The sequence below is a fragment of the Halichoerus grypus genome, chromosome 1, assembly GCF_964656455.1.
Source record: "Halichoerus grypus chromosome 1, mHalGry1.hap1.1, whole genome shotgun sequence".
NCBI lineage: Eukaryota > Metazoa > Chordata > Mammalia > Carnivora > Phocidae > Halichoerus > Halichoerus grypus.
In genome coordinates, this window is record NC_135712.1 from 69,185,006 (window position 1) to 69,208,346 (window position 23,341).

Here is a 23,341-nt window from a genome sequence, read left to right on the forward strand (position 1 = left end):
AATTCCCTAAAAAGACCTCCCCAAAACATTTCCTTATATATAATATACTTAAAATAGGCCAAATCTTTCATTTGCCATTACATAGATATATATTTACGTAATACCCTTAGAAATATTTTAATACATTATCAGTTTATCTACAAATTAGACAAGCAAAATAGCTTAAAGCCTCTAAAAATCTGATCTGTATTAGAAACACCTAGAACATAGCACCAAATAGAGATGCCAAATAACACCCTACTAGAAGATAATAATCTGAGTTTTAGTCAGAATTTTAGGATACATTACACTAAAGAATAGTACCAGAAAAAAAATGGCAATAAAATACCAAGGAAAATGCAGTATATTTTTTTTAAAAGACTTTATTCCCCATAGATTAGCAGCAAACCCAAAGTAACAATCACTATCGCAATATTATAATTTTTTCCTCAAAACCTTGTATTGTATATATGAAAAACTTGATTTATTCATTAATGTAAAAAAACAACAACACAGAAGTATCATATAAGTCACTGAGAAAAAAATTAACCCCAAGAAAACAAAGGGAAGGAGAAAGGCGGGGAGGGACGTCACCAAACATGAAATATAAAATGCCAATAATTATGGGAGAAAAAAAGTTTAGTATGGCCAGTAACTAAAGAAATTAAAATTTAAACTATAATGAAATGTCCCTCTTATGCTACAGAAAATGAAGTCTCACACTTGGAAGTACAGACAGACATGACACACCTCAGGCCCACTACAGGTAGCAATGTAACTGGTACAACATTTCTGGAAGGAGCCACACTGTCAAGAACACCTTTGAAAAATTCATGCCCTCTGATTGATGATTGATTCAGTAACACATGAAGATCTATACACAAATATTTTAAGTGCAGCATGATTTAAAATAAAGGCAAAGAGAACACAACTTCCAACAATATAGCAATCACCGAATACAATGTGATACACCAAAAAATAATATATTATGCAGCTAATAAAATCTTTATAAAAACCATTAATAACTTTAAATGTAAAAATTGCTTACACACTGTTAAAAAAAATCAGGACTTTCAATCAATCAATCTATGTACACAAATTTGAATACAGAAAGGGAATATGGCAGAAAATTATGTTAGCTATCTCTGGAAATATGACTACAGGTTATCTTAGTCTCTGTATTTTTCAAATTTTTCTATAGTAGCTATACATATCTATCCCAAAAGCCGTGGTATGTTCTTAATGCTTACCAACAGAGTAAGGAGTCAGGTGGTGCGAAGTGTTTGTTATAAATATTCTCACTATGGCTAATTTTAAGTTACTAATGATTTTAGCACTGGCTTGCAAAATTCCTGTAAATTTAGCAATCAGCTCTGGCAAGCCAATACAAGCTGGTTTCAGCACATCACTGAGTCCAAAAATAGACTAATTATATAAATAATGATGATGATAATCTAAATCACAAATGTAAAAATAAGGAGCCATCAAAATTAAAAGGTCATGTTATATTATGACTTAAAAAAAAAATCCTTCCTCTATGAGGGAAAACAAAAGATGAAAAATAACTATAAAGATGTAAACATACTGCTCAGAATTCAGAGACTTCCTAGGAATACCAAAATGCTACCTACAGTCAACTATTACTATATCAAAGAGGAAAAAAAGCCAGCAATTACTACTAGTATTTACTAGGTCACTTATTTACTAATCTATTCATTCACCCATCAAGTATTTCTTAAGGGTCTATTATGCCTACTATCCCAGGCTCTTGGGATACAACTGTGAATAATATGAAGTCCCTGCCCTCGTGGAGCTTACATTCTAGTACAGGTATCCCACAACCTTTCCCTGATGAATAACTGGTGTTGAATTTTCTTGAAATCATATTAAAATAAGTAAAACTAATATGAATGAGAAGCAAGGGCAGAAAAGAGAGACGTGAAAAAAGAAAAGTTTGTCTTTAGAAAAAAGACATGGTGAAAAAAGTGGAAAAATTAAAACCAATGGCCCGCCACCTCCATGCAGACATGCATCCCGTCCTCCTGGCGATTCTGATACAACATTCCAACTTTACTAAGCCACATGAGATTTTTATGTTTGCCTTATGGTCCAGCAGCCAGGTTCCTGCCCATAAGATTAACCAATAGTTTGGAACTAGGAGGTTAGGGACCACCGCCTTAATATATTCTCTTACTTTTGCAGGAGAACGTTGTTTCCGTTTCTTCTTTTTCTGTAAGTCTACTGGCTCTCTGATTTGTTTTTTGTCTCTCATCAGTTGCTCAGATACATCAGTAAAAGTAATTTCCTGCTTTACACTTATCTGTTAAAAAAAAAAGCCAATTTTAGAAATAAACAAAAAGTCCATTGTGACAAAGCCATTACATGTTTAATCCTTTGCTCAACCTACATATAGGTGCTTCCAAAATGATGGTGTGTGTGTGTGCGCGTGCGCGGAACAGTGTATTGAAGAGTTCATTAATACGCAATAGAATAATAAGAGTCAAGAGTATATGAATAATAAGAGTCAAGAGTGTATCAACTAAGGAATAGACTAAGATTTTACAAAAATCTATCTGGAAAAGAAGACTAAAGATATCATGGGAAAGGATTGTAAGACCAAAGAATAAAGTAGAAGTCAGGACAAAGTAAGATCAATTTCACTCCCACATTTAAGGAAACTGATACTGAAGTTAAAAGCACAAAAAGAGGTTTAAATTCCAAAAATCAGTAAAATATTGGGGGAATAAAAGGGTATTCAGACTTCACAGTAGGCTTTCTCTCGATTTATAAAATATCATGAGGAAACACAAAATTCCAAAATGTAATCATGTCAGAAGAAAGGTAAGACAAAAAAATGAAAATTTAATTATCTTTAAACTCAACACCCTGACAATATCTTAGCTTAGCCTGTACTTTCCTGGCCTATACACCAAACCATCACCAAATAAAGATGTTTATAAAACTGCATACAGTGTTAGGCCACTGTTATGTACAAGGCAGGATACTAATTACACAACAAACAAAAACTACAAAATGTTATCCCATCTTCAGATCTCTGTTTTCACAGATGAGATGCTTGTCCTAAAAAATCACAAACCCCCCCCCCACACACACAAATAGAAACGCATGAAGGTTCTTAGATCAGTAATGGTAGTGCCAATTCTCATCACAACTGATGATACTCAGTCATCCGCTCTTTAATAGTACATTTTCCATCTATCCTTGAAATGAAAATACAAGAATCTTAAAACTAAAAAACCTTTCAACTCAACAGGTTCTGAACCACATTAAACATCCGTGACCTTTCCAACATGTAAGGACACAACAAGAAGTCTGCGATCTGGAAGAGGGCCCTCACCCTACCATGCCGACACCCTGATCCTAGATTTCCAGCCTCCAGAACCGTGAGAAATAAATCTCTGTTCTTTATAAGCTAAAATAAATAAATAACTCCTTAATAACAATCCAGGAAGTACCATGTAGTAGTGGCTACATTTTTCAAAACATACACTAAAAAGAATGGTGCAAAACATTATAACATCTTACAGGTTCACAGTGTAAAGTTGGAAGACAGCTGTGTAGAAGGGGTTCATGAGGAAAATGCAACATAAGGCAGGGATTTCAGGCTGACAAAATAAGGAACTGGAAGCTTTCATAAATTCCTGAGGTGTAGGCAGTATAAGAATCACAAATCAAGAAGAATCTTGGCACAAAAACAGGATGTAAATGATTTACTAGGCTAATAATTCTTTCTATCAGGTTATAGAATAGTACTAGCAAACCTTCCTATGGCTTCTTTTGGTATCATTATTTGGAACATAAAATAAAATGGTAAAATCACCACCAACAAGGCTTTGGAATACAGACATGTTAACACCTCGGAAGTGATGTGTACTGAAATACAAAACTTGGATTGGGTATGAGACAGCAGAGATGATTACAGACTATGTAAGCAGCTGCTGAATTGCTCTGTCCCATTTTGCAGGGGCACCAAAAAGTAGTTCCAGTATTTCCATCAGCTTCTAAATTGCAAAGAAACCATGAAAATTTATCATGCAGCAGTAAGAAACAGAGGAATTATTTTTAGCAAAAGTGCCAAGTAGAGTATAAGACAAATTCACAAATTCTGCAATTAGCAGATATTCACAAACCAAGGAAGAGCCTTTATGTGTAAACAGTGAAAAAGATTAATAAATGTATCTAAACTTTTCAGTTATTTCCACATATATGGAAAGTGGTTTTTTTTTTTTTTAGGTTTTATTTATTTATTTGTCAGAAAGAGAGCACACAAGCAGGGGGAGCGGCAGGCAGAGGGAGAAGCAGGCTCCCCGCTGAACATGGAGCCCAATGTGGGACTTGATCCCAGGACCCTGGGATCATGACCTGAGCAGAAGGCAGACGCTTAACTGACTGAGCCACCCAGGCATCCCTGGAAAGAAGTATTTTTTTTTTAAAGATTTTATTTATTATTTGAGAGAGAGAGACACAGCAAGAGAGGGAACACAAGCAGGGGGAGTGGGAGAGGGAGAAGCAGGCTTCCCACTGAGCAGGGAGCCCGATGCGGGGCTCGATCCCAGGACCCTGGGATCATGACCTGAGCTGAAGGCAGACGCTTAACGACTGAGCCACCCAGGCGCCCCGGAAAGAAGTATTTGTACTAGCATTCTCAAATATAAGGCACACTTTTAACATATGAAAGCCCAGCCTCAAACCTAGAAGTATCAATGAATCAAAACATTGTGAATGTCAGGCACACAGGAAGTTACATTTTTAGAGTGCACCAACAGGCTTATTACCCATAAATGGAATAAATTAATCTCCTCTATATATAACATAACCACACACTAAAGTATACAGATCCAGCCTAAGGTGCTTAGAAAAGATGGAGGTAACTCTAAACCATAAAGAGATGGATGGGTATGATAGTAAGTCAGCTAGAAAGAGTGAGTTGCAAAAAAGTCTGAGAAAACTTAAGTCTTCTTTGGCTTTAAGAAGACAACTATAATCTATAAAAACATGAAAACTTTTTTTTTTTTTTAAGCAGGCTCCACGGCCAGCGTGGAGCCCAACATGGGGCCTGAACTCATCACCCTGAGATCAAGACTGGAGCTGAGAACAAGAATCAGATGCTGAAACTGACTGAGCCACCCAGGCACCCCAAAACATGAAAACCTCTTAATCATGACAAAAGAGACAAGAATTCATCTATACGTTGTCTTTTCATTCCTTGAGAACTGTCTTTACAAGAAAATCAAGTTCTCAGTGTTATTTTTCACTTAAAATAAACCAAAGTATAATTAATCAAAGCAGCATCTGCAGGTACATGATATTTGAAAAGACTGGTTTGCTGGAATTTTGAAACATATTCAGGGGCGCCTGGGTGGCTCAGTCGGTTAAGCAGCTGCCTTCGGCTCAGGTCATGATCCCAGGGTTCTGGGATCGAGTCCCACATGAGGCTCCTTGTTCAGCGGGGAGCCTGCTGGTTTCCCTCTGCTTGTATTCTCTCTCTCTGACCTTTTTAAAGAAAAAAAAGAAAAGAAAAGAAAACCAAGAGACTAGGAAATACGTCAGATTAAAAAAACAAAGACTCTGGTTTCTTCCTCATCACTTAAGCTTTACCATTCCACCTTGTCCCATATACAACTTCATGCCTACATTTGAGACCTGAATTTCAATGTTGTTCTCACTACCGACCCAGAAATACCATCAAACCATCAATCAGCCTAACTACCCTTCCTTTCATAAGATCTGACTAAACCCAGGCATTTCTCCACCTAAAACCTGAAGCCCCCTCTAGATCTCTCACTTTGAGACTAGGGAAACTGTCAGGCATGACTCCCATGTTATATCTACCTTCCATACTCTTCTAACTTCTTCCCCAACACCTTTAGAAGAGGTAGAGACCTATAATGTCATACCTCCTCACCCCTTGCCACAGCCCATGCTGGTTCTTTCTTGCTACTTCTAAAATATATTTCTTAATTATCCTGATGTTTTCTTCATTTTTGATCTCTTTCACTTCATTCTCCTGACCTTAAATATAAAGAGGCCTCTCTACATTAAAAAAAAACTCTTCCCTTGATTCCCATGATCACTAGTAAAGGGAGCCCAGAATCCAAAATTACTCTTTTAAGACTTATTTCATTTCCGTCCCAAAAGTAGACAAACTATCCTACTTTTATATTTCACTATTTCATGCACTTGTATCTTATCTTGGTATCTGCAAGTAAGATATTCTTCTTTGGTATTTCCCATAATAGCCTTACTCATTTATTCGTGCAACAGCTACTAAGTGCCTGCAATGTGCTAAACTCAGTCTAAAATAATTTAACAAAAGCTTTAAATTTACTAAAATTCTAATATGTACAGAGCACAATTCTAAATACCAAGAACACAGTCTAAATATAAGGTCTCCTTTTTAAAGGTCTTAAAAGTGTACATGCGGAGTTTTGATGCATAACAACAACAACAACAAAACACCAGCAATTCAAGATAGTACATGTTAGGTTCAACCTAAATGAATGGTACAGGGAATAAGGGCAGGAATCAAAGGGAAAATTAATGAGATTGGAAATAACCGCAAAAGGCTTCATGAATGAAATAAGAGACTTAATCAGAGCTGCAGGTTTATCATACATATCCCTTTATTTTTTCCTTCCAACCCTGCTACCCTTCCCAACTTCTTTCTTCCAGACTTAATAATGTTAATAAGTGATATAACAAATGTGAAATGTACTAAAATAAATTTGCCAGACATAGTGTATGATGAATAAGTATTTCATTTGGGTTGCACATTTTAGTCGACCCTCTACCCATAACTCCCAGGTAAGAAGGTTTATTTTAGACTCTTCCTTTTCTTCATTCTCAGTATTCTACATCCATATCCAGCAAAATCCATTTCACTCTAACTTTATCAACCTTGCTGCCTGATGGCATTATCATCTCCCTCATATATTCTCCCATGAAAAAATATAAAACTGTTTTTTGGGAGCACCTGGGTGGCTCAGTCAGTTAAGCGTCTGCCTTCAGCTCAGGTCATGATCTCAGGGTCCTGGGATTGAGCCCCGCCCGCAATGGGCTCCCTGCTCAGCAGGGAGTCTGCTTCTCCCTCTCCTCTGTCCCTTCCCCATTGGTCCTGTGCATGCATGCGTGCGCTTCTCTCTCTCTCCCCCCTCTCTCAAATAAATAAAATCTTAAAAAAAAAAAACAAACAAACTGTTTTCTTATCATCTCCCCAGTGAGGAATCTACAATAGCTCCTTGTTGCCCATGGTATCAATTATATTCTCCCCAGCTCAGCTTTCAAGATGCTATATGATCCACTTTACAGAAAAGAAAAGGTCACTTGGCAGAAGTAGCTGTCCTTACCACCTCTCCTCTCTATTTCTAGAGCCATATGTTCCTTCCAATTTTCAATTTCCTCTCTACTCTGTGCTACTGACTCAATTCCTACCTATCTGTTTCACTGCCTTTCTAAAATAATCTTCCTTATTCTATCAGCTACATCTTCTCTGCCTAAAAGCACACTTACATTTCCTCTATAAAATCATTTCTCATGAACCAAAATTTTTCTAACAATTTCTTTCTTATGGCGAAACTTTTACAAAGAATAATCTGTTATACAGAATAATTCTTTTATAAGAATACCGACAAAATAACTGCCTCCAAATTTTAAAGAAATGGTTATTCCTGAGAGTAAAAGTAGTACACACAGCCATAAAAAAAGGATGTGTTTATCACTAGAAGGGAACTGTTTCAAAGTATTGCATCTAGGAAACAAAATCAAGGTGACTGTAAATAAAACAAGTGTTTGAATATAAAAATAAAGATATAACACAATTAACTGTACTGTAAACATACTGCCTAAAGAAAGAATGTTAGCAATAGTGGGGAATATTCCTGGAGTCTGGAAAAGAGAAAGTTAAGACCGAGAGAGAGAGAGAGAGAATGAATGTGTGTGTGTGTGTATTTTCAGGGTAGTTTTGGCAAGAACAGTTAAATGTAACTGGTCAATAGGAATATTTCTAATTCCAAGCTCACCAAGTCACAGAATAGGGCAAGGAGAGGAAGGAGCACACTGACGGAACAGGCCTTTGTGTGATTCATGAACTATAACCTTCCCTTCTGCCTGACCCACGACTGCATTCAAAATTTTGAATGTAGCTACATTCGTCAGGGTTTGACAAGGTCCATAGTTATCTTTTGATTTTGAAGGGTTCAGGGATCCATACTTCACAGCAAATATTCTAGTCTGTTTCTCTACATTTCTTATGATAAATCTGCATTTTGGCTGCTACGCTAGCAACTTATAAATTAGGTAACTATAAGATGAAGTAGATGAAGTAGATGAAGTGCTCAAATCAAGTTATCTTATCTGTGACAGTGCTGACTCCCCCCATCCTACCTGGACATTCCATTCTTTCAACTTCCATAAAATCATGACTTAAGTTATCTCCTATTCCTCATGGAAGTTCTTCTGAATCTATCCTTCTAGTATATATATATAGATATATAGATATATAGATGTACACCTTCATTTTGTAAGAATTTCAGTAAATCTTTATCAATGGTTCTCAAAGTGTGATCCAGGGACTCCTGAAGGTCCCTGACACCCTTTTTGGTTGTCCATGAGCTTGGAAATGCTTCCATAATTATGACGGTTTTCCCCACTCTCCTCTCATGAATACATAGTGGCATTTTTCAGAAGCTAACATGTGATGTCACCACAGAGTGAATGTATTAGCAAATGTGGAGAATCCAGTTATATTATAGTAAGCCAGGTAATATACATATTAATAAAACTGTAAAAGTCTCTCTAAATTTTTTGTTTTAGAAAACAAGGTTATATTTCATTAAAAATGTTATATGTTATTTTTCACAGAACTAGAACATATAATACTGAAATGTATATGGAACCAAAAAGACCCCATATATTATCAAAAGCAATCTTGAGAAAGCAGAACAAAGCCAGAGGTATCACAATCCCAGATTTCAAGATATACTACTAAGCTATAGTAATTAAAATAGTACAGTTCTGGCACAAAAACAGACACATAGATCAGTGGAACAGAAAAGACACTCCAAAAGTAAAGCCACAATTATATGGTTAATTGATCTATGACTAAGGAGGAAAGAACATACAATGGAGAAAAGACAGTCTCTTTAATAAATAGTGCTGGGAAAACTAGGCAGCTACATGCAAAAGAATGAAACTGGACCACTTTCTCACACCATATACAAAAATAAATTCAAAATGGATTAAAGATATAAATGTGAGGGCTAATACTATAAAACCCCCAGACAAAAACATAGGCAGCAACCTCTTTGACATCAGCTGGCCGAAGAAACGTTTTTCTAGATATATCTCCTCAGTCAAGGACAAAAGCAAAAATAAGCTATAAGGATTACATCAAAATAAAAAGCTTTTGCACAGGAAAAGAAACCATCAAGAAAATGAAAAGGCAACCTATTGAATGGGAGAAGACATTTGCACAAGATACATCTGACAAGAGATTAATATCCAAAGTATATAAAGAACTTATACAACTCAATACCAAAAACAAAACAAAAAAAACCCCCACAAATACTCCAATTAAAATGTGGGCAGAGGACCTGAATAAACGTTTTTCCAATGAAGACATACAGATGGTCAACAGACACAAAAAAGGTGCTCCCTAATCATCAGGGAAATGCAAATCAAAACCACAATGAAAAAAATAAATAAATATCACCTCACATCTATGAAACTGGCTAGAACCTTTAGACAAGAAATAACAAGTGTTGGTGAGGATGTGGAGAAAAAGAAACCCTCATGCACTGTCGGTGGAATATAAATTGGTGCAGCCACTGTGGAAAAGAGTATGGAGGCTCCTCAAAAAAATTAAAACTAAAACACCTTACAATCCAGTAATTCCACCACTGGTTATTTACCCAAAGAAAGCAAAAACACTAATTTAAATAGATATATGCACCCCTATATTTATTGCAGCATTATTTACAACAGCCAACATATGGAAGCAACCTAAGTGTCCAATGTTAGGTAAATGGATAAAGATGTGCGCTACATGCACGCGCAATGGAGTATTACTCAGCCATAAAAAAAAGAATGAGATTGTGCCATTTGGAACAACATGGACAGAACTATGGGATATTATGCTAAGTGAAATAAATCAGACAGAGAAAGAAAAATACCATATGATTTCACTTCTATGTGGAATCTAAAAAACAAATGTACAAACAAACCAAAAAAAGCAGAAACAGATCCATAAATACAGAGACAAGCTGGTGACTGATTGCCAGAGGAAAGAGGGGGGAAGGATGGGCAAGATAGGTCAAGAGGAGTGGGAGGTACAGGCTTTCAGTTATGGAATGAATTAGTAACAGGGATAGAAGATACAGCATAGGGATTATAGTCAATGGTATTGTAACAGTGTTGCATGGTGACATATGGTAGCTACACTCGTGTTAAGCACAGCATAACACACAGAGCTGCCGAGAATCACTTTGTTGTACACCTGAAACAATGGTATACAATGTGAGATTGTGTGCCAATTATACTTCAACAAAAAAATAAATTAAAAAAGAAAGACAGCCTCTGCTTAGAAGGCAGAAACATACTGCAATTGGTGGGTACCAGGTTAGCTAACGATTTGCCAATATAATTTTTTAAAAGTATGTTCTATGTTAACTTGCAGTGGGATTTGTTATTTACAAATTAATAAATAAAATTTTAATTTGTTTTAATTTCTAAAATGGTAAATAATGATATATATAACCAACATAAGCAAGAGTTGTTAGGAGCATTCAAAATTTATTAAGACTAGAAGGGTTGCATGCAAGACCAGAAATTTTGAGAGCTGCTGACCTAGATACATCTTAACTATACTTTGTGTTCTCTTCCTCTTCTCCATTCAATCTCTTTTAATAGAGATACCTGGACTCTACCAACATAAAGAAATGAGTAGAGATGTGTGTGCATGTATGAGTTAGCAGACATACATGTATTTCCTAGCTCTGTCTACTGAGATTACCAAGGAGGAATGATATCTAACACACCTAGCACCCAGAACTTAGGTTCTTAAATATCATTACCAAAATAAGAGGAACTGGGGCTCCTTGGAGAAGTGACTGATTCCAGAGCTGGGCCAGGGAAAAATATAAGATGACCCTGCAATATCCTGTGGTACCAGAAACTAAAGAGCCAGAAAAAGGATGAGCACGTGTCCAAAGGACACAAGTCTGGAGGAACTCTAAACCAGCACAGCTGGAACAACTTTAGCAACAAAGTAAGTAATGACAGTACAGGATTGGAACTCATAGAGTAAAATGAATATCCATGCTGAGAAAAATTGAAGTAACTGAAAAAATTAATAGGGGAGAAGGGACAGCTACAATTAACATAAATACAGCAAGAAGGAGGAAAATACAAAATCACAATTAGGCAAACACCACATTAATAACCACAATCGGCAGGGTCCACTAATGGATGCTAAAATCAATAGGTAGGAATTTGAGGAGAAATCAAATTTTTTTTTTTTTTTTTAGATTTTATTTATTTATTTGAGACAGAGAGAATGAGAGAGAGAGAGAGCACATGAGAGGGGGGAGGGTCAGAGGGAGAAGCAGGCTCCCTGCCGAGCAGGGAGCCCGATGCGGGACTCGATCCAGGGACTCCAGGATCATGACCTGAGCCGAAGGCAGTCGCTTAACCAACTGAGCCACCCAGGCGCCCCGAGAAATCAAATATTTAAACAGACTCAAAGATATCTGTTAACTACAAAGGGAAAAATAGTGACTTTATAGTGGGGAAAACTGGCAGATACTACCTAAACAAAGAATCAAGGTTAATATCACCAGTAATAAGGCATATCAACGTTTTGTACCAACATCACTTCTTTGGGGTTGTCAAAAATGCAGAGCTTCAACCCAATCATGAGAAAACATCAAACTCTGAGAGACATTCTACAAAATAACTGACCAATACTTTTCAAGTATCAAATGTCAAGGTCATAGAAGACAAGGAAAGACTGAACTGCCTCAGAATGGAGGAGACTTAAGAAGATGAAAAACTAAATGCAGTGTAGGATCTTACACTGAATCCTCAAACAGAAAAAGGGCATTAGGGGATAAACAAATGAAATTCTAATAACGTCTATAGTTTTACCAACATTAAGTTCCTGGTTTTGATAACTGTATTATGGTTGAATAAACTTTGATATGAGAGGAAGCTGTGTGATGGGTTTATATGCACTCTATAAAGTATTTCTACAATCTTTTTATAAATCTAAAATTATTACAAAATAAAAGTTAAGAAAATTTTGATTTTTCTAACTACAAAAATACTTAGCATCCCAAACTCACCATATTGTATACATTCAATATGTGCAGATCTTCTGTATATCAATTATACCTCAATAATGCTGTTTTAAAAGAGTTACCATTTATATGGTCTTCTATAAATTTGTGGTTTCTCCTCCTCAGCATGATAAACAAAGATTCATCTACCATTTATTGGGTGCTGGGCACCGTCCACTGTTCTAGGTTCCTAGGTGCTAAGGCTACAGGATGGGGGGAGGGGGAGGCAGGCAGCACATGCTCCCTAACTCATACAGTCTATTGCAGTTCATCTCAGTTTCACAGCAACACTATTTTCATCCCCTTTTAAAAATAAGAAAACTAAGGCCCAGACAGGTTAAGTCACTTGTCTAAAATCCCATTAATTAAGACGGGAAATCAAAATTTAAACCCAAGTCTTCCAAATCTAGCAACTGAAATCTTAACTGCTGTGATCTGTGAATTATTACCTTCATGTTACCAATAAGGAAACTAAAACTTCAGGGAAGTGTCTTACCCAAGCTACTATATTTCAACACTAGGATTTAAATCAAGATCTTGTATCTTTTAGTCCAGTGTTATTTCCATAACAGCTTCTTAATAAATCTGAATTATTAAAACTTATTTTAAAATAATTTTTTACACGAACATTTTATTTTTCCAAATATGAATACAGTTTGCTTGCTGCCAGAATGTGGAAAAAATTTCTAATGGTTCTAGAATGGCTACTAGGAAAGGGAGAGAAAATAATTTAAAAAATAACAAAGTGAGGGACACCTGGGTGGCTCAGTCGTTTAAGCATCTGCCCTGGGCTCAGGTCATGATCCCAGGGTCCTGGGATCGAGTCCCACGTCAGGCTCCTTGCTTAGCGGGAAGCCTGCTTCTCCCTCTGCCTGCCGCTCCCCCTGCTTATGCGCGCGCTCTCTCTCTCTGATAAATAATAAATAAATAAATAAATAAAATCTTAAATAAATAAATAATAACAAAGTGGATAAAATATCGTCAATATTTAGGTGAAGCACAGGACTTGAGTTTCAATCCTACCTCTTCCAATTACTATCTGGCTGAACTTGGCTTCCAGCTGGAAAAGTATGGAAAAACATGAAAAGCAAAGGTGGGGAGTTAAAGGAAATACAATCTAATTCCAAAAAATATTAATAGCAGTTTGAGGCTGAACTAAAATTTAGTCATTTGGAACTTTCTTCACCTATACAATGGAGGAAATAATCCTCACAGAATTTCTGCAGAGTTAGAAGAGATTATATATGTAAAGCATCAACTACAATACAAGCAGTTGATAGCAGACAGATTCTTGATGCTACTAATGATCATAATCATTTCTTCATCTCTTACTCATGGTAGTAATAATATCCAGCTAATACACAACAGAAAATCAAATGAGATTACATCAAGAGCACCTTGAAAACTTTCAAGTTCTAAACAAATATTTATGGTTATTAATTATCATACAATTACAGATGGGTTACCAATTTCTACAGGACATCTCCACTTAGACATCATATTATCTAAATCAGTGTTTCACCTCAGAACCTCCTTCCAAATTCCCTGCCTTTCAATATGCTATATTACCTCAGTCTCCTGTTTAAAAACATCTTTTAATTTTCTTCTCCACTGCCAACCAACCCAAGACCAAGTCCACTTGTTTTTATTTCCTTCAACATCATATACAAATTTAGAAATTATATTTCCCAGCTCCTACTCTAGATCATTTATGAAGATATTAAGTAGGAAATCTCCTACACTACTACAGGAAGAATAACTGGTACTTTTACGGACTACAAATTGACCAGGATATATCAAGAGTCTTAAGAAATCTATACTGAAGAAATAATCTCACATGGCAACAATGTCTACATATAACATAACATTCTTTATGGTAGTAAAAACAAAAGTGCAAACAGTCTAAGCATCCAGTAATAAAGACTGAGATAAATTACAACACAGCTATTTGACATTATACAGTTATAAAAAAATCTTAGTTTTGGATAATATTAATGACATAATGAAATGTTCATGGTTTGAGTAGTAAATATATAATTATGTAGATAGGTATATTTTACAATTTTATACAAACACACAAATACATATGCAGCAAATTTTATACAAACACAAATACATACACAGAAAAACAAACAAAAAGGAAACACTAAAATGCTAACAACCAAATGTTAGTTGTGATTATCCTACAGTGACATTACAACAATTTTTTGCTATCTTTTTTACAGTTTTAGAATTTTTACATTTCCTCAACAAGTATGTGTTACTTTATAATCTTAAAAAGATACTTAAGTCCGGTGTTAGTATAAATCCCTAGTATTAATCAAAGAAAAACCTGTTTATCATTATCTTAACATACTAAGTTGTTCTAAGAACTAAAACATTAAGCCAGCAAAGTGAAACTGAAAAAATTTCTATGGGTGAGTGGGAAAAAAAGCCATCAAATAAACCCTGATCCCTATCTCACATCATCAGCAAAAATCAATTCCAAATGGATTATTAATCTAAATGGGAGAGAAAAACCATAAAGCTTCTAGAAGTTAACAAAGTATCTTTGTGACTTTGGGGTAGGCAAAGAATTCTTAAATAGGATACACAAAACACTAACCAAAAGGAAAAGACTTATAAATTGAATGTTATTAACATTAACTTCTATTTATCAAAAGAGTAAAAAGGCAAATCAGAGTGGAAAAGATGAGATATATATACAAAGATAGATATATAGATAGATAAGAAAAGATGACATATACACAAAAATAGATATATAGAGATATATAGAGATATATATACATATATCTATATATATATCCCCAACAAACAGATAAAGAACTACTACAAATCTGTAAGAGAAAGAAACCTAATAGAAAAATGGACAAAAGATAAACATGTGCCTTACAAAAAAATAATATCCAAACTGCCAGTAAGTGTGAAACAGTACTGAATTTTGTTAGTTTTCAGTGAAACAAAAACCTAAAATCACAGTGCAAGACTACTACCGAACAAAAATGGCTAAAATTAAAAGAACTGACAATACAAAATATCAAGGATATGGACTAAACTAGCAAAACCACTAAGAAAAGCTTTTGCCAGTACCTACTAAAGCTGACCATATGTGTATCTAGCAAATTCAATCCTAAGTACATAACCAACAAAAATGAGTATGTACATGCACCAAAAGACACATCCAAGAATATTCACATCAGCACTTTTCATAATAGCCCACATCTTGAAACAATCTAAATGTCTATTATACTACAATGGATACATTTTGATATATTTACACAACTGATGCTTATATAGAAATAAGAATAAACTATTACATGCAACAATGTGAATATATCTCACAATCTGAACCAAAGAAATCAGATACTACAGAGTGCATGATTCTATTTATAATCAGTACAAAATCAGGTAAAACCACTAGGCCATGCTAAAAGTGTTGTTATCTTCAGGAATTAGAAAAGGGTTGTGACTAAGATAGATAAAAGATGGGGAGGGCCTCTGAGATGCTAGTAATGTTCTATACCTTGATCTGGGCAGTGGTTACTCAATTATGTTCACTTTTGAGAAAATTCCTCACATAAAATTTCTGCACTTTTCTGTATAAATGTTATATTTCAATAAAAGACATACACCTAGAGAAAGAGTGTTACAAATGTGTAGTTATATATAGATATAAATACAAGGAACATGATCATATATATATATATGTGTGTGTGTGTGTGTGTATATATATATACATATATATAGGCATCTATGTCTATATATATAAGCATGACCCTTTCACCATTATTACTTCATTCAAACAAATCTAGTAGTAATATAAATATCCATCAATACTGCCTTAAAGGCATACCATTTAATCAGTTATTAAAATAAGTTTTATATGCAATTACAAAATTTCTATAGGATGTGTTTTAAATGAAAATAGCTAATTTCAAAAGCATATAAATAGCACCATCTAATCTATGGAAAACAAAATATATGTTTTCATAAGATAATAGATCTTAAAACCATATTACATAGAAATAAATACACATACACACTCTGCATGTTTGTTAATAAATTAAAAATTTCCAGAAGGCTATCAATATTAGTAGGTATCTTTTGGGAATTAAAGTAGGTAAGTGGTGGAAACAATTTTTACCTTTTACTTTGTTCTAAACTATTTGAATCTTTACAATGACTATGTAATTGTTTATAATAACCTACATCATATCATTATGAAAAAACCAAAGTAGTTATCTCTGAGACTGATCTAGCTAGGCTGACTCTACAGCCTTGTCCATAATGATTTTCAATTTGTGTACTACTGTCCTAAGTAAGAGAGTATAATGCTCATTCAGTACCACTGCCTCACAATTCCAGACCAGTCGAACATCAAAGATCACACAGAACTAAATTAAACGTGTTAGGAGACTGGCTATGTTAATTCAGTCATCTAGAAAGAAATCTTCTATTAATAATTTATGTCCACATAAAGGGAAAATAAATTAAATCAAACAACTCTAAGAGCATGGAAGGATATTAAAACTATAGATCATTGTGGGTTAGCTCCCTAAAACAATCTTTTTTTTTAAAGATTTTATTTGACAGAAAGAGTGAGCACGGGGCAGTGGGGGGGGGGGGGTAGTGAAGGGAGAGGGAGATGACTCCCAGATGAGCCTGCAGGGAGCCTGATGTGGGATTCAACCGCAGGACCCTAGGATCATGACCTGAGCAGACGTTTAACGGACTGAGCCACCCAGGTGCCCTAAAACAATCTCTTAAAAGAGATACCTTGACTCATCTGCTTATCAAGTAAGTTGAAATAATAAATAAGCAGTAGTATGACTCACACCAGGAGAAACTATGAAGCACGATTACTTATGCCAGGTTTTCTGCTCATATATTGATTCCTATCAAATATGGCACTTTCTAAGGTCTATATAGCATGTGAATAAAATCTTGTTTAAGAAAAAAAAAAAAAGAGTTGATATAAATTACCACCTCTTCTCCTTAAAATAAGCTTAATTAATGGATCTATTTCTGAAAAAGATATCCAAAGAGTATGCTGAAGTAAAAAGTATTTGAATGGGAAGAATAAAAACACTTTTTAAAACATAGAGCCCTAATAACAGCCAATGCAATCACCTCAAAAGACAAGGACCCCAACAGCCAATGAACAAAACAAAACTACTTCTCAATCCCTCAGATGAACTCTAAAAGAAATGTAATGGTAGTAAGAATTGGCTACAAGTTATAAATAGCTCTGTTTTTTTTTTTTTTTAAAGCATACAATGTAATGGGGATAACAAGCTGAGAGTTAGCCAAAAAAAGAAACATATCCTACCAATGACTATTTAAGCAAATAAATACAATGGCAAACAGATTTGTCACCTTCCAGGATGCTTGTGAAAGATCATTTGTCACCAATAAATGCAATCCAATTCTGGAATTAAAACAGAGTACAAGGGGCACCTGGGTGGCTCAGTCGTTAAGCGTCTGCCTTCGGCTCAGGTCATGATCCCAGGGTCCTGGGATCAAGCCCCGCATCGGGCTCCCTGCTTGGCGGGAAGCCTGCTTCTCCCTCTCCCACTCCCCCTGCTTGGGTTCCCTCCCTCGCTGTGTTTCTCTCTGTCAAATAAATAAATAAAATCTTTAAAAAAAAAAAAAAAAAAAACAAGAGTACAAAATATGTGGCAAAAATAAAAAATATCTTTTTTTTTTTTTTTTTTTTTTAAGATTTTATTTATTTATTTGACAGAGAGAGATATAGCGAGAGCAGGAACACAAGCAGGGGGAGTGGAAGAGGGAGAAGCAGGCTTCCTGCCGAGCAGGGAGCCCGATGTGGGACTCGATCCCAGGACCCTGGGATCATGACCTGAGCCGAAGGCAGACGCTTAACGACTGAGCCACCCAGGCGCCCCAGAAATAAAAAATATCTTAAAACCACTGAAAAAGGGGTGCCTGGGTGGCTCAGTCGTTCAGCGTCTGCCTTCGGCTCAGGTCATGATCCCAGGGTCCTGGGATCGAGCCCCGCATGGGGCTCCCTGCCCGGCAGGAAGCCTGCTTCTCCCTCTCCCACTCCACCTGCTTATGTTCCCTCTCTAGCTGTCTCTCTCTCTCTGTCAAATAAATAAATAAAATCTTTAAAAAAAAAAACAAAACAAAAAAACCACTGACATGGGTTAGGGTTGATTTTTTTCTTTTCTCTTTTTTTAATAAAAGGGAAAAAGTTACCCATTACAAGATATATACTCAAATTGCTAGCATCAGCATGTTAGGTTTTTTTTTTTTTTTTAAAGATTTATTTATTCACTTAGAGAGAGTACATGAGAGGGGGGAGGGTTAGAGGGAGAAGCAGGCTCCTCGCTGAGTAGGGAGCCTGATGCGGGACTCGATCCCGGGACTCCAGGATCATGACCTGAGCTGAAGGCAGTCGCTTAACCAACTGAGCCACCCAGGCGCCCAGCATGTTAGGTTTTTACTGACTAGAGCAAGAGGCATATGGGAAAATATCTATACAGCCCTCCTTAAATTAGTAACAGGATTTAAGAAAATTTAAAAACTAAAAAAACAAATAAAGGTCTTATGCCAATGGCCAAATACATTTTGAGTTTCCTAAGCCATGAACAAAATAATCATAAATAGGAAATACATGAAAGTAAATACCTACAATTTTGTTCATGCTGTTTTATAGCACAGAAATTCATGACAAAATAAAATGCTACAAAAATGCTAAAGTATATTTTTTCAGGAGTTATAAATATCTGAAATACTTCACATTTTATTATATCATTATATGACTAGAACATGATTTTTTATAGTTCCTAATTTATAAAATCCTTTTGCTCAAGTGATACAATCCAACAGTTTTCTAAAAAACAAATGTAGCATATATATCATTATGAATTACATTTTGCTCCAATTTGTCAACACAAACATGTCTTTACTCTTCAACATGCTTGCCATCAAACTGGAAAAATAAAGCCCATAGAGAGTTATGATTTCTCAATTCCTACTAAACAAATATAAGAATTAAAAGAATAAACCAAATACTTTTTTCACATTTCTAAAAGAAATTCAGTTTCTGAGTTACGGAAGCTTTGTAGCACAGTGTTTCCAATAAAACTTTCTGCCATGTTAGAAATGTTGTTTATCTTTGCTGTCCAAAACAGAAGCCACTAACTACATGTGGCTATTGAGCACCTAAAATGTGGCTAATGAGACTTAAGAACTGAAAAATTAATTTTATTTCATTTTAATTTAAGTTTCTAACACATTAGGAAACAAAGTTCTAATGAGTAAACTGTAGACATTCAAAAGGTGGCCTGGAGATTGCTGCCAAAAATGTAGGGCCATTGAGTTTGGGTGACTGATTTAGAATAAGGTTAAGATAAACTCTGAAAATCAGCAGTTATCACAAATGAGGAACTTTTACTTCAATTGTCACGAAACAGCAGGGAGATTACGTAGGCTATAGAACCTAAACTGTTATTTAACAATCTAAGAAAACTTAAAACTCAACTCTAGTTTTTAGTTAACAAAAGAAGTTAATATGAAAAAGTTCTTTGTGGCTTCCAAATGAATGAGCAAATAAAAGAAGAAAATCATTAATATGCTCAATATCTATTTTTAAAAGTCTTTAGCACATAATCTAAAAAGGATGAAAGGCCTGGTAACTTAAGTCTTCTTACTTCTGGGGACCTGGATCATACTGTTCTAGATCATACTGTCCTCTCTTTAATTCAAAAATATATATTCATGGTCCCAAGACTTACCCTTCACCACTGTGCCATATTAGTGGGAATGCCTAAGTAAGAAAAAACGATATAATTTGTGTCTGTTGTGTTCTACTACAGAGCAATGTTACACAAATCCTAAATTCTGCCCTCTGGTATATAGTATGAGACAAATTTATCATTACCTAGTAGGAGTAGCAGGACTTGATTTAAAATTATCCATAAATATGGAATATGAAACAAACATTTAAGAAGCATTAGAAGAATAAGAAGTTAAGGAAAGTTCAAAATATGCTGGTAAATGAAAACAGTCGATAAAAAGCAACATGATCCTACGTCTGGTATACATATCAAAAAAGGACATTAGTATATATACCAAAATGTTAGGAGTGTATATCTGGTGGTGGGAGTATGACAAGGTATTTATCACACACCTATGCTCACACAAAAACCTATGCAAGAATGTTCATAGCAGATTTGTAATATCCAAAATGTAGAAACAACTAAAATGTCCTTTAGTAAGCGAATGGTTAAACTGTGGTACATCAACACCATGGAATAGTATTCCATAATAAAAAGGAACAAATTACTAATACACACAATAACTCAGATGGCTCTCAAAGGCATTATGTTAAATGAAAAAAGTCAACCTCTAAAGATCACATACTGTTTGAGCCCACTAATAAAACATTCTCAAAATGACAAAGACACAGAGGTGGAAAATAAACTAGGGGTAGGATAGCCAGGGGTTAGAAAAGGTAGGAGAAGAGGTGTGACTACAAAGGGGTCACACCACAGAGATCTTTGTCATGATGGATTCATTCTGTCTCCTGATTGTGATGGTGGTTACACATATCTACATGTGTGATAAAGTATACAGCACTGGACATATTATAGCAATGTCAATTTCCTGATTTTGACATTGTACTATAATTATGTAGAATTTAATCACTAGAGGAAACTGGGGGAAGGGTACACGGGACCTCTCTACTAATTTTGTAACTTCCTATGAATCTATGTAATTTCAAAATTAAGTTTAACCAAAAGTAAAAGGATAATAAGTTTTGTCCCTTCCTCTTCCTGCCCCTCCCTATTTACCCGCTCTCCATGAACCATTCATTCCTAAAGGCATAAGCTGAAGCATAACAGGGTATGAGATCCCAGACAAGATAAACAGGCATCTGCTGCACAAAGCAAGATGTCAGGGTGTAAGCAGGGTGAGGAGGTTCTTCACAGAAGACAGCTAAGGGTGAGGTGTCAGAACCCAGGGAGCGTAAGGATCTACGTTATAGGGGAAGGGCAGCCTGGAGCAAGCTGTCAGAAGCTAAGTGGGGTAAGAAGGATACCAAGTGTGAGCGTGGACCAGCACAGTGTGTAAGGAGGGCTCCATATGGTGATGAGGTCCAGTGCAAGTTGTGAAAGCACATGCAGGGAGGAAGTATGGACTGCCATGCAGATAGGAGCCTCGGTAGAGGAAGAGGGCATCTGCACAGGAAGATGGGGTGACAAATGGTTTACACATGGCACGAGGGGGAGGGAGGTCTGATCAAGTAAGGAAATATACTAATGATAAAGAAAGCCAGATTTCTCACTGTTTAAGAAGGGAGTTATAAAATACAGAAGGGAGAAAACTAAAATGTACTCTGTGGTAATGGACTGTAATTGGAGGGATCAGTGTGACTCATAGTTTTATAATACTGATAAGATATGGAGATAATTATAGATAGAAGTGGGTGTACATATATACATATAAATGTATTTAATTATATACATACATATATTCTCTGGCTTTGTCCACTGACAGGCCTGGAAGTAGCTATACCTCAACAGCAATGAGCAACACATTAGGCACCCAGATCTTGCCTTCTAAATGCCATTCTGCACGAAAATGAACTAGGCCTCCTTAGAGAAATGGCTGATTCCAAGGGTGAGGCAAGAAACACACCAGACAGACCTAAAAATCTTGTGACAGAAAGCAAGGATGTGCTAAAAAGATTGATGGGACATGTCAAAAGAACACAGAAGTCAGCTTGCAGAGGATCCAATTGGCCAAATCTTAAGTCAAGCATTAGAACAATCATAGTAATAGATTTTAACCCAGTTAATAAAATTCCTAAGCCCATACTGATATAAATAAATTAATTAAAAAGTGTGATGAGGAATGAGATTAACTTTACAGTGACAAAACCTGCCAGACATCACCTTAATCAACTTATCAAAGTGAACCATCAGAATGGGGCAGATAAAAATCATGTGCCACCTATTAGAATGCAATGCAGAGAAGACACAGCATCACTTTTTGCGATACCCCTCCCAAAGATAGTAATTTAACTATCATTAAGAGGAAAAATCAGATAAATCCAAACTGAGAAACATTCTACAAAATAAAGTTATAATCTTCAAGTATTATGATCATAAAATTTTAAAAGTGAGGAACTAACGCAGACTAAAGAAAACTAAAGAGACGTGTCAATTAATGCAATATAGAGTTTTCAACTGGGTCTTTTTACAAATAAACTTTAACTGTTGGAAGACTAGATCAGTAAAGGATCAGTGTCAAAGACCGATCCAAAATATATAAGAACTTAGAAGACTCAATACTCAAAAAATAAACAATCCAATAAAAAAATAGGCAGAAGACATGAATAGACATTTCTCCAAAGACATACAGATGGCCAAGACACATGAAAAGATACTCAGCATCACTCACCACAAGGGAAATGCAAATCAAAACTACAATGAGTTATTACCTCACACCTATCAGAATGGCTAAAACCAACAATACAAGAAACAAGTGTTGGTGAGGATGTGGAGAAAAAGGAACACTCATGAACTAGTGGTGGGAATGCAAACTGATGCAGCTACTGTGGAAAACAGTATGGAGGTTCCTCAAAAAGCTAAAAATAGAACTACCCTATGATCCAGCAATCACACTACTGGGTATCTACCTGAAGAATATAAAAGCACTAATTCCAAGGGATACATGCCCCCCCATGTTTGTTGCAGCATTATTTACAATAGCCGATATATGGAAGCAGCCCTAGTGTCCATCAACTGATGAATGGATAAAGAAGATGTAGTATACATACATGATGGAATATGATTCAGCCAAAAAAAGAACGAAATCTTGCTATTTGCAACAACATGGATGATTCTGAAGAGTATGATGCTAAGCAAAATAACTGAGAAAGACAAATGATTTCACATGATTTCACTCATATGTGGAATTAAAGAAACAAAACAAATAAGCAAAGGGGGGAAAAAAGAGAGAGAAAGACAAATCAACAA

At 35.6% G+C, this 23,341-nt stretch overlaps 1 protein-coding gene across 4 annotated transcripts in view; it reads right to left on the reverse strand.

Annotated features, from left to right (window-relative positions):
• Positions 1-23,341, reverse strand: part of ZNF148 (zinc finger protein 148) — a 124,342-nt gene that overhangs the window by 46,732 nt on the left and 54,269 nt on the right. For all 4 annotated transcript variants that reach the window (XM_036071640.2, XM_036071637.2, XM_036071639.2 and 1 more), the window contains one exon: positions 2,174-2,299. In XM_036071640.2, the coding sequence (XP_035927533.1) occupies positions 2,174-2,299 (126 nt within the window). The remainder of the gene's footprint in view (positions 1-2,173; positions 2,300-23,341) is intronic.